This window comes from Balaenoptera musculus, chromosome 12 (genome assembly GCF_009873245.2).
Source record: "Balaenoptera musculus isolate JJ_BM4_2016_0621 chromosome 12, mBalMus1.pri.v3, whole genome shotgun sequence".
NCBI classification, from domain to species: Eukaryota; Metazoa; Chordata; class Mammalia; order Artiodactyla; family Balaenopteridae; genus Balaenoptera; species Balaenoptera musculus.
In genome coordinates, this window is record NC_045796.1 from 31,599,523 (window position 1) to 31,612,656 (window position 13,134).

Genomic DNA, 13,134 nt, shown 5'->3' on the forward strand with positions numbered 1-13,134 from the left:
ACAGCCTCTAAAACTAAAAATCATTATCAAACCAATAAAAAAGGAAACCTTTTCGAATTTTTTAGGAATCCCTGCTATTAGCCTCTTCAGCTACCTACCTCCTACAAAGGATTTATGTCAGTGTGTAGAACAAGCACAGCTATTAGAAACAGAAGTGAGTGGCATAAAAATAATGATAATCGCTGCCGATGTATTTTTTTAAATGATATAAATCAGGAGTGATGCGAAGAGGCAAGAGGAAAAAAAAAATCCTATTTGGTGGCTGGAAATACTGAGCCTTTTTTTTTTTTTTTTTTGGTGAGCTGGAGTGTGCCAGCTTTTTCAGACGGGAGGAATGCTGAGTGTCAAGGGGTCAGGATCAATCCGGTGTGAGTTGATGAGGCAGGAAGGTGGGGAGGAATGCGAGGAATGTCCCTGTTTGTGTAGGACTCCATTCAGCTCATTGGCGAGCCGGGGCCGCCCTGAGCGTATAAAAGCCTCGGGCTGCCCGTCCTGGCCTCACACAACAACTCTTCCCCGCCGAGAGGAGGCAGCCAGTGCGACTCCCACCGCCGACGACCCACTGCCTTCAGCCCGACGGCAGCCGCCCAGGCCGACAGCTCCCGAGACAGCAGCCCGGCGCGTCCCGACCCCGCCTCCGGCCCGAACTCGAGCCGCCCGCCCGGCCCGCCGCGCCACGCCCGCCCCGCCGCCGCCCGCCGCCCGCAGCGCCCCGACCATGTCCGCCGCCGGCCTGGGCCCCGTCCGCTGCGCCTTCGTGCTCCTGCTCGCCCTCTGCAGCCGGGTAAGCACCGGAGACCCCCGCGGCGGCCGGGGCCGGGCGGGGGACCGGGAGGGACCCCGGCGGCGCCGAGGGGCGTGCGCCCGGCTGACAGCCGCCTCCCTCCGCAGTCCGCGTCCGGCCAAGACTGCGGCGGCCGGTGCCAGTGCGCTGCCGGCCCGGCGCCGCGCTGCCCCGCCGGCGTCAGCCTGGTGCTGGACAGCTGCGGCTGCTGCCGCGTGTGCGCCAAGCAGCTGGGCGAGCTGTGCACCGAGCGCGACCCCTGCGACCCGCACAAGGGCCTCTTCTGCGACTTCGGCTCCCCGGCCAACCGCAAGATCGGCGTGTGCACCGGTAAGACCTGCAGCCCCCGTCCCCTTCCGCCTCCCCGGGCCCCTCGCCCCGCGCCGCCGCCACCGCCACCGGGGCGCCGGGGGACACTCGATGACCCACCACCTCTTCCCTCACGCTCACCGTCCCGCCGGAAAAGAAAGCCGCTCCAATTGCGTCCCTTCCTCAGGCTGTTTCCCTGGAGCCCTGCTCCCAGCTCCCATCCCCGACGCGCTTCCGGTTCAGGCTCGAGAACCGATGCTTGACCCCTGCACGTCCCCTTTTTCCCTTCCTCTCCTTCAGCCAAAGATGGTGCCCCCTGCGTCTTCGGAGGGACGGTGTACCGGAGCGGAGAGTCCTTCCAGAGCAGCTGCAAATACCAGTGCACTTGCCTGGACGGGGCGGTGGGCTGCGTGCCCCTGTGCAGCATGGACGTCCGCCTGCCCAGCCCCGACTGCCCCTTCCCACGAAGGGTCAAGCTGCCCGGGAAATGCTGCGAGGAGTGGGTGTGTGACGAGCCCAAGGACCACACCGTGGTCGGCCCTGCCCTTGCTGGTGAGCTGAGCCTTCCTCTAAGTCAGCCTCGTGATTCTCCCCCCTGGGGCTGAATCCTGACTTTGCCAAGGGCAGGGGGAAATGTCTTAGCCTGGCGTCTTACCTCGTGTTTGCGTGCTCTGCTCTCACAGCTTACCGACTGGAAGACACGTTTGGCCCAGACCCAACCATGATTCGAGCCAACTGCCTGGTCCAGACCACAGAGTGGAGCGCCTGTTCCAAGACCTGCGGGATGGGCATCTCCACCCGGGTTACCAATGACAACGCCTTCTGCAGGCTGGAGAAGCAGAGCCGCCTCTGCATGGTCAGGCCTTGTGAAGCTGACTTGGAAGAGAACATTAAGGTACGTTTTCTCCTCCTATTAACTCATAATCATGGAACAAGAGTGGACAGGACCAAAGTTAGGACAGGACCAAAGTTAGGTCTCTTACCACCCTTGTTATTATAGGCCTGTCATCTCCAAAAATATCCAACCATTGAGCTGTTTTGATGGAATGAGATGTTATGTAATAGGAACCACCAATTTTCCACTCGGAAATCCTCCGCAGTGTTAGTTCATTCAAGACAGCCCAGAAGAGGCCATGTCTATTTTTGGAAAACTGGCAAATGAGACTCAACCTTCCCCTCCTCAAAACATAAACAGAAGTCAGACAGCCCTAAGGCGAGAACACACAGAGGTTGAAGAAAGCCACACCCCTTGCAGAGTCATTCATTGATTTTTCTCTCCTCCCTTGTCTTCCTCAGAAGGGCAAAAAGTGCATCCGGACCCCCAAAATCTCCAAGCCTGTCAAGTTTGAGCTTTCTGGCTGCACCAGCGTAAAGACATTCCGGGCTAAATTCTGCGGCGTGTGCACCGACGGGCGGTGCTGCACCCCGCACAGAACCGCGACCCTTCCCGTGGAGTTCAAGTGTCCCGATGGCGAGGTCATGAAGAAGAGCATGATGTTCATCAAGACCTGTGCCTGCCATTACAACTGCCCCGGGGATAATGACATCTTTGAGTCGCTGTACTACAGGAAGATGTATGGAGACATGGCCTAAAGCCAGAGAGAGTGAGAGACATGAACTCTTTAGGCTGTCACTTGAACTGATTCACATCTCATTTTTGTGTAAACATGATTTCAGTAGCACAGGTTATTTAAATTTGTTTTTCTAACTGGGGAAAAGAAAAATTCCCACCAAATTCAAAATCTTGTGCCATATGACATTCAAACAGTCTGTCAACCCCAGACACTGGTTTGAAGGAAGTAAGGCTTGACCGTGGGACTGCATTAGTGCATAGCACCAGCATGTATGCTAGGAGCAGTGGGAGGGGACCAATAGAAAGCCTTGTCATCTTACAGTAGTGATGTGCCTGCTATTTGGAGTGTCACTGGGAAGGAAGACTCACTGACCTGCCTGTAGCTCCAGTGACAGCTAGGATGTGCGTTCTCCAGCCGTCATGAGGATGAGTCAAGTTCTTCTCTAAGTCATAACAGCAGATTCAGCTCTGACCTTCTGATTCGGATGACAGTGTTCAGGAATCAGAATCATGTCTATTAGACTGGACAGCTTGTGGCAAGCTAATTTGCCTGTAACAAGCCAGATTTTTTTTTTATTGATACTGTAAATACTGTGTGTATATATATATATATATATATATTTGTACAGTTATCTAAGTTAATTTAAAGTTGTTTGTGCCTTTTTGTTTATGTTTTTAATGCTTTGATATTTCAAATGTTAGCCTCAATTCTGAACACCATAGGTAGGACGTAAAGCTTGTCTGATAACTCAAAGCATGAAATGGATATTCAAATGGAAATTCTGCTCAGTTAGAGCAGCAGTTCATCAAAACAGGTTTTTTGCTAAAGGTGAGGCAGCAATGTCCTTGGAAGTCCGATTTGTAGGTTGGAAATGTGGTAGGCTCACTTTTAATGTACAAATGACCTTTATTAAAAAATGAGTGGCTCTGTATAGCTGATTGGTTTTTCCACCTGGAAGCATTTGTTTCTACTTTGACTATGACTGTTTTTTTGGACAGTTTATTTGTTGAGAGTGTGACCAAAAGTTACATGTTTGCACCTTTCTAGTTGAAAATAAAGTATATATTTTTTCTACAAAGGGCTTGGTTATTCATTTATTCTCTAAACATTTCTGAGTTTTCTTGAGTAAAAATGGGAAGCTTTTGTTTGTCTTAAAACAATTCACTTATAATTTTCTAGATATCTTTTATCATCTAATCAATTGGTTAATCCCTTCAATAGAATTTTTACATGAATACACATCACACTGAATCAGGTGTCACAAATTTGCAGGCATATACACTGTATTGAGTACACAGGCATTTTTTGTTATCTTCACAGTACTTTATAAACACTTCAATTCTCTCTAGATTATTTCAGTCTCCACTAACCCCTGTTGTATTACACTTGGTCCTGTTTACATTTAATACCTCTCTGGCCATTGTAGGCATCTAATTTCCAACCTGTCATCACACAATAGCCCATGTGCCTTGCACATAGAAAAATGTTTTGAATTTGTATGCTCTACTGTAGATCACACACTAGCCTATGTGCCTTGCACATAGAAAATTTTTAACTATTTTTTGAATTTGTATGCTTTACTGTAGATTTATTTCTGAACTTGAATATCTTACTGTTAAATCTGAAAAAGTATAAAATCTCCATTAAAGTGGAACAACTTAATAAGTCTTATTTTGCATCGTTCTTTCATTTGCCAGATAACAAATCACAAATACATGATGGCATAAGTAGAAAAAGAAGGATAAGCAAATCTTCCATTCATTTGTATCATAGAAATTTGCCTGAAATTAAAAGCAACTCCTCCATTTCTCCTGATAAAGTTTTTCACTTTATCAGATCTCAAAATCAATAATTTACCAAGTGGTTTGACAAAATGAAATTGTTCAAGAAGCCCTGTGTAGAAATGATATTGGACCTCACCAGGTTTCCACTGAAAAATCAACTGACATAAGTGGCAAACAAAAGGAACACTCCAGGGACACCTAAAAGCCCATTTTTTTCTAGATCAGAATAGCTGTGGATTCTAGGGAAAAAAAAATAGTTGCAGACAGACCAAGCCCTCACTAGGTAATTAGCAATGTTGTAGTGCCAGTGTCATTCTAAGAGACAGAAATACAACCGAAAATAAAGACTAGTTCTACAAACAGTACCCATGCCACAAACCAAAGGGAAAGCTTCCCATGTTCAAAATGTGAAAAGTATTTCTGGTCAAAACGTTGGACTTTTAGGATACACCTACATACGTATACAGCAATGCCATCAGTAGCTGCACTCCACTTCCCCAAATAAGCCCGCATGCAAACACACACACACACACAGAGCACACTGTTTGCTTTACATTTCCTTTCTGTCAGTTGACTCCTAGCTGCAAAGATGAAGGGCCATGGTAAATGAGCCTAACTGTTTTAAAAGGAATTTGAGAATTCTGGGAAGATAGAAGTAATAATGGAAGCATAGATTTTAGATTTTCCAAATCTCCACATAAAAACAGAGTAACTAGAGTGCAAAATCAAAACACCATGAGACATATTTACAACAGAATTATATGGCAATGTATCCCTTGCCCCAAGATAAGAGAGGGGGAAAATCATCAACCACCACAAGATCCGCACTATGTCAGCATAAATGTGAGAAAAAGCAAAGGAATGCAATAGGGTATCTGATGCTTCTGAGAAAGGGAGAGCTCCAAAATATCCAACAGTGAAATATAGGAGATCAATCTGAGGATAGCTTATGAAACTGGTAGGAGTTTTGCCCATTCCAACAAAACTTAGAAACCAAGGCTCTCTCCCAAGGGAGGACTCCACATTCTTGGGAGTAAAATCAAAATTAAGCAAGTCAGAGACAGCGAAAACATTGAGAGAGAAGGTCCAGGTAAAAATGAGAATAGAAACAGATTCAAAATCTCAGGAAGCAAATGACCATATTTTTAATGCTGCATGAAAACAACCAAAGAGGGAGCTCTATGAAGTCAGAAAAGCTATTTAAACCAAGCCTCCTTCCTAAATAAAGTCCAGGAAAACTAATTTTACCTAAAAAATAGAAAAGCAAAATTATCAAAGCTAAATCCATAATGATAAAAATCCTCCAGAAAGTAGGCATACAGGGCACTTACCTCAATATACTAGAGGCCATATATGACAAACCCACAGCCAACATCATTCTCAATGGTGAAAAACTGAAACCATTTCCTCTAAGATCAGGAACAAGAAAAGATTGCCCACTCTCACCACTATTATTCAACATAGTTTTGGAAGTGTTAGCCACAGCAATCAGAGAAGACAAAGAAATAAAAGGAATCCAAATCGGAAAAGAAGAAGTAAAGATGTCACGGTTTGCAGATGACATGACACTATACATAGAGAATCCTAAACATGCTACCAGAAAACTACTAGAGCTAATCACAGAATTTGGTAAAGTAGCAGGCTACAAAATTAATGCACAGAAATCTCTTGCATTCCTATACACTAATGATGAAAAATCTGAAAGAGAACTTAAGGAAACACTCCCATTTACCATTGCAACAAAAAAAATAACATACCTAGGAATAAACCTACCTAAGGAGACAAAAGACCTGTATGCAGAAAATTATAAGACACTGACAAAAGAAATTAAAGATGACACAAACAGATGGAGAGATATACCATGTTCTTGGATTAGAAGAATCAACATTGTGAAAATGACTGTACTACCCAAAGCAATCTACAGATTCAATGCAGTCCCTATCAAACTACCACTGGCATTTTTCACAGAACTAGAACATTTTTCACAATTTGTATGGAAACACAAAAGACCCTGAATAGCCAAAGCAATCTTGAGAAAGAAAAACGGAGCTGGAGGAATCAGCTCCCGGACTTCAGACTATACTACAAACCTACAATAATCAAGACGATATGGTACTGGCACAAAAACAGAAATAAAGATCAATGTAACAGGATAGAAAGCCCAGAGATAAACCCACGCACATATGGTTACCTTATTTTTGATAAAAGAGGCAAGAATATACAGTGGAGAAAAGACAGCCTCTTCAATAAGTGGTGCTGGGAAAACTGGACAGCTACAAGTAAAAGAATGAAATTAGAACACTCTCTAGGGCTTCCCTGGTGGCGCAGTGGTTGAGAATCTGCCTGCCAATGCAGGGGACACGGGTTCGAGCCCTGGTCTGGGAAGATCCCACATGCCGCAGAGCAACTAGGCCCGTGAGCCACAGCTACTGAGCCTGCGCGTCTGGAGCCTGTGCTCTGCAACAAGAGAGGCCGTGATAGTGAAGAGGCCCACGCACTGCGATGAAGAGTGGCCCCCGCTCGCCGCAACTAGAGAAAGCCCTCGCACAGAAACGAAGACCCAACACAGCCAAAAAATAAATATAAAAAAAATAATAATAATAAAATAAATAAATAAATAAAGATTACTATTTAAAAAAAAAAAAAAAGAACACTCCCTAACACCATACACAAAAATAAATGCAAAATGGATTAAAGACCTAAATGTAAGGCCAGACACTATAAAACTCTTAGAGGAAAACATAGGCAGGACACTCTATGACATAAATCACAGCAAGATCCTTTTTGACCCACCTCCTAGAGAAATGGAAATAAAAACAAAAATAAACAAATGGGACCTAATGAAACTTAAAAGCTTTTGCACAGCAAAGGAAACCATAAACATGATGAAAAGACAACTCTCAGAATGGGAGAAAATATTTGCAAACGAAGCAACTGACAAAGGATTAATGTCCAAAATTTACAAGCAGCTTATGCAGCTCGATATCAAAAAAACAAACAACCCAATCCAAAAATGGGCAGAAGACCTAAATAGACATTTCTCCAAAGAAGATATACAGATTACCAACAAACACATGAAAGGATGCTCAACATCACTAATCATTAGAGAAATGCAAATCAAAACTACAATGAGGTATCACCTCACACCAGTCAGAATGGCCATCACCAAAAAATCTACAAACAATAAATGCTGGAGAGGGTGTGGAGAAAAGGGAACCCTCTTGCACTGTTGGTGGGAATGTAAATTGATACAGCCACTATGGAGAACAGTATGGAGGTTCCTTAAAAAACTAAAAATAGAACTACCATATGACCCAGCAATCCCACTACTGAGCATATACCCTGAGAAAATCAGAATTCAAAAAAGAGTCATGTACCACAATGTTCATTGCAGCTCTATTTACAATAGCCAGGACATGGAAGCAACCTAAGTGTCCATTGACAGATGACTGGATAAAGAAGATGTGGCACATATATACAATGGAATATTACTCAGCCATAAAAAGAAACAAAATTGAGTTATTTGTAGTGAGGTGGCTGGACCTAGAGTCTGTCATACAGAGTAAAGTAAGTCAGAAAGAGAAAAACAAATACTGTATGCTAGCACATATATATGGAATCTAAAAAAAAAAAAAAAGGTTCTGAAGAACCTAGGGGCAGGACAGGAATAAAGACACAGATGTGGAGAATGGACTTGAGGACACAGGGAGTGGGAAGGGTAAGGTGGGACGAAGTGAGAGAATGGCATGGACATATATACACTACGAAATGTAAAATCGATAGCTAGTGGGAAGCAGCCACATAGCATAGGGAGATCAGCTCGATGCTTTGTGACCACCTAGAGGGGTGGGATAGGGAGGGTGTGAGGGGGATGCAAGAGGGAGGAGATATGGGGACATATGTATATGTATAGCTGATTCACTTTGTTATAAAGCAGAAACTAACACACCATTGTAAAGCAATTATACTCCAATAAAGATGTTTAAAAAAAAAAGCCAAATGCATACAACGATATTATACAAACAAATAATAAAGGACAGAATAACATATCTACAGATAATAAAAGCATGCCAGAAATACATGCCCAGAAAACATGTCAAAACTATAACCTACTATTTCAAAAGAACATTAAGAAAATAACACTGGACATAAATGATTAAAAGGTAACGACTAATGACATAAAATAACAACATAAACGAGTTAGTAAAACCTGGAAATATGGTGATAAAAACTCAAGAAGGAATTAGAAATTAAAGAAATATTAGAAAAATAGAAGGAACACAAGAGTGAACAAACACAACAGTTAATTCCTTAAGAAGAAGAGATAATGAGGAGAGAAATTTTTTTAAATAAAAAAAGAATTAAAAGGTTTCAAGAAAAAGTGGTAAATATTACTGATAGGCAAAGAAGGTCTCACATATGAATAGTAGGAGTTCCTGAAGAAGTACAAAACCAAAAACTATAAATCAAGAAAACTGAAATAAAAAGTGATTTGAAAGAGATACTGAAAAAGAAAGAAAGAAAGAAAGAAAGAAAGAAAGAAAGAAAGAAAGAAAGAAAGAAAGAAAGAAAGAAAGAAAGAAAGAAAGAAAGAAAGAAAGAGAGAAAGAAAGAAAGAAAGAAAGAAAGAAAGAAAAAGAAAGAAAGAAAGAGATACTGAAAAAGCATGCCATATACCTAATAAAATCAACCAACACTAAGACATATTCTAGTAAAATTGCTGCACTATAAAGAAAAAGGAAAAACTGTTGGGACATCTAGGCAAAAAGAACATAAACCTTATAAGTAAAAGAAAATTAATTCATTATTCTGATAATGACAGCAACACTTCATATCAGAAAAATTACAATAACATGTTTAAGATACTGAAGGAAAGAAAATGTGAGCCAAGAATTTTTACCCTTCAAACACTGATATTCAAGAATAAAGGACACAGACAAATCATCAAAACCATGTAAGAACTCAGGGCATATTGTTCCTATGAACACTTTCTGAGGAGCTACCTGAGAAGAAGCTAAAAAAACAAAAATGTCTGAGAGATGCTAACGGAAGGACCTGGTGGTGAGCATTAAATATAGCTTGTCTTTAGAACTAAGACTAAATAAGGCTAAAGAGGAGAGAGTATAGTATACAGTTGGCTATATACTCTGATAGTGCGGATGTGCAAACATACAATGTTTGGGGAGAGAATGAAAGTAGCATATGCCACACACCACACATTTAAACTCCTTTTATTTGTGGTGGTGGTGGGGTATTGTTATTCTGAGACTATGGGGTGTGTAATGTGAGATCAGCAAATTAGCCATTATGGACATTCTAACACTATCCCAAGTGGTGGTGAGTTCCTAGAATTCTTAGTGAGGAAGTCAGAAATACAGATGTAATATAAATTGGTTAAGTTAGATTCTGTAGTCCTGAATTTGAATTAGAAATATTCAGCGTAAACTTATGTATGTATTTATCTTTTAAAACACACACACGTATGTTACATGTCTTTCCTTACAATCTGCTCACTGAAAAAGCTTAGCCACAATGACAACTAAAAGCAATGAGCATCCCTAAGTCCAGATGTGCTCTTGTTATTTCCACTAAAAAATCCTAAGGCTTCTTGGAGAATGGCTGACTCCAGGACTGGGGCAGTAAATGTGTAAGGTAAATACATTTATGCAGGGAACACCTTTATATATTGGATAATAATGAAGCTAACAAGGACCATTAAGATCATACTGAAAGGATTCAGGAGGCAAATTGAAGAGACTCCTACTAAAGATGGGGCAATTTGAGCTTCTATGAGAATAAGAATTGCAGTGTATTAAGCCTATCATCTATCCTTAAATTGATTAGCTCATTATGATAGCTAAAGAAAAAACCTAATTGGCCACCTGAGAATATTAGGGAACCTATTCATTATACACTAAATGTAATACATCCATGATGACTTTGGTTTCATATCTTTGTTCACATCTTTGTTTTTCTACACAGCTCATAGTGCTTCAGGAGAGATTGGTCTAATCTGTACCAACTCCAGACATAATCCAGAGATGACTTTTAAAAGAAATAAATCTCTTAGTAGTATTCATCTCATGATATTCAATTTAAAGTAATTTTATATTCTTTAAAAATAATTTTCTATAATTTTCCAAAATGAACATGCATTATTTCATAATCAGAAAAAGTTTTAAAAAATAAATCTTTTAACTCATTAAAAAAATGGCAAGAATATGCCAAAAAGTGTTAGAGTTTTTCATGATTTCAGATTTAGATAAACAGCTCACGATACTAAACAGATGGCTAGCCATTCAAGTCACTATTCTTTAATGTGCCATGTGCCCAGGAGCATGTGCAACACACATATAACCTCTAGGCTACATGTATTCATGTATATTAAGTGTATTCTCTTACCTCATTTTCCAATTCCGTAAATAAATTCATGGAAGATTTTCTATTATAAATTTACAATAACTATTCTTTATCTCATGAATCATACTGATTATATATAGACTGTTGCTAGGACTAAGAATAAAGTATGCAATGTAAAATGTATTCTTAAAATACTGTCACATTCCAAATCTAAATATAGGATCCAAAACAATAAACATGGAGACCCTCTTCTATATTAGATATTTAAAAGACAAAGAATAGTAAGAAATGTAGAATGTCACTGATTAATTCGAATTTATGTCTCAAGAATGTAAAACATATGTAAGATTTGCATTAGGTCAACAAATTCTAATACAGTTTTTGTCAGCACAGTTAACACAATTGGGTTAATTCAAATTGGGAAACTGAGATCAAAATTTAAATGTATACTTCTACATTAACTGCTAACAATGTTTATATTCTCCATTTTTCAATCCAATATATATTGATTTATTCTATGTTTGAGATTGAAGTCCTTTAAAATTGAAACCCTTAGCATTAAAAAAAAAGACAAACTATTATTATTTAATTCTTTTTTCAAATGTTCTTTTATATCATTCCAGAGGATTTTTTTTTTTTAACTAAGCATAGGCTCAACTCTTTATTTTTCTCCCCAATTCCTCTCTTCCTGGATTCTTTCTGATCTGTGGTCAGTATTTGTTGTATCCTCTCTAGTGAGTTCTTACAAAATACTGAAAATGACATTAAATCTAAGGGCTTAGGAAATATTTTCTACATGACTGTTTTTTTTGTTTGTTTGTTTTTGCATTTTGCTTATTTGCTGGTTTTTAAACTTTACCCATAATTTGGGCTGATGAATCTCAATATGAAAATTATTTCATGTCACTGATAATTTGTAACTCAAGGCAAGTTTCCATGTTTATATTAAGGAGCTCTGAGAAGTCTGAGAAATTCCCAGAACTCCATTTGCATAAACACCTTGAAATAGGGATGTGGTGAGAGAAGGGACATGTGCGGGGCATGAGCCAAACACTAAAATTGCCTAGATTTGAGGAGGGAGTTATGGGATTTATAATGTGACCATTGGGAGATACATTTTAAGGAAGACAGGAGCTTTGCTGGAACTCTGGGGAAGTCAGTTCATGTGTTCGGCCTTGGTGAACAGCAAAAGAAAGTGGGAAAGGCAACTAAAAATGGTGTCCTGTATACAGAATAGTATACATATTCTCAATTCTCTCATTTCTGGTTTCTGGTAGCTTTCATCCTTTTGAGTTTGAGTCTTTGTCAATTTTCTAACTATCTTTTCGAGGTATTCTTTCTGTTTCTCTGCTCCAAACCTGATTGTCTAGTGACCTCCTACACCCAGAGATTTCTCAGCTAACTGGAGTACATAGAGGACCCCACAATGAGTAAACACCCATCAGTCCTTCAAGCCAGAAGCCCAGCATCTCTGTCTATGGGACTTTTCTACCAGGTATGTAGAGTAACCAATGGAGATATAAAGGACTTTGAAAGAACAGTGTGCCATCTTAACTGCCCCTAAAGGGCTTAATAGAGAGCCTATTGAGATCTGGTCTTGAGGAGTGATGCTGGAAGTCTAATGCTCCCATTAGTCACTGAGGGAAACCAGAAGACTTTTGAGAAGATGTATGGGATTGAGGTCCTTTACAATTAAATCTTTTAGAATTTAATGGGATTCCAAGGATAAGCAGTCAAGAGCTGCTGGCAATCTCTTGGAGCCGTGTTCACCAGAAGGAAGACCTGCTAGGATGTGTTGCTGCTGGTTAAGATCTGTGACAATATGGGTGGCCACTGGAAGCTCCTGCTATGGAAATTCTTGCTGACTACTGTTGGAAGTAGTGGCCAAGAAGTGGTCATTGCCAAGAGCAACAGCCAAGAGGCTCTCCTGGGCGATGTTGACTGGAGGCACCCTTGGGTGTTTTTAATAGAGAGCTGGGTCCAGGGATCATCTGCTTGAAGAGCTTTTTGAGGGAAGATGTTGTTCATTTTGTGTAAATATGCTTAGGTGAATCATCCTTGATGTTAGGAAAAAAAGAGGAATACTATTGGTCTTATTATGCTCCTCACTAAGAGAACATCATAATTTCTCTCAAAATCAACTTCTCCATGTGACTCTGCATTTCTATTAATAGCACTATTAATCTACTTGTTACCCAGGTGGGAACACTCCATTATCATGGAATCCTCCACTTTCCTTTTACCCACACTCAAATATTTTAACTTCAATTTAGAAATTTATTTATAGAGAAAGTAGTCCCAGACCCAGTCATAAGGAGAGTCC

The 13,134-nt window shown here is 40.7% G+C and overlaps 1 protein-coding gene across 1 annotated transcript; it reads left to right on the forward strand.

Annotated features, from left to right (window-relative positions):
* The first annotated feature begins 495 nt into the window (after positions 1-495).
* On the forward strand, positions 496-3,741 carry CCN2 (cellular communication network factor 2). Its single transcript, XM_036871147.1, has 5 exons — positions 496-784; positions 892-1,114; positions 1,394-1,645; positions 1,777-1,988; positions 2,390-3,741. Exons 1-5 carry the CDS (start codon positions 719-721, stop codon positions 2,684-2,686), a joined length of 1,050 nt encoding a protein of 349 aa, XP_036727042.1. The 5' UTR covers positions 496-718; the 3' UTR covers positions 2,687-3,741.
* Positions 3,742-13,134: the final 9,393 nt, after the last annotated feature.

Excerpts from the sequence above, each read along its gene's own strand:
- CCN2 (XM_036871147.1), top strand. The coding sequence starts at position 719 with ATGTCCGCCGCCGGCCTGGGCCCCGTCCGCTGCGCCTTCGTGCTCCTG. Across the intron at positions 785-891 it reads TGCTCGCCCTCTGCAGCCGG|TCCGCGTCCGGCCAAGACTG; the intron begins GTAAGCACCGGA and ends CTCCCTCCGCAG. Across the intron at positions 1,646-1,776 it reads GGTCGGCCCTGCCCTTGCTG|CTTACCGACTGGAAGACACG; the intron begins GTGAGCTGAGCC and ends CTGCTCTCACAG.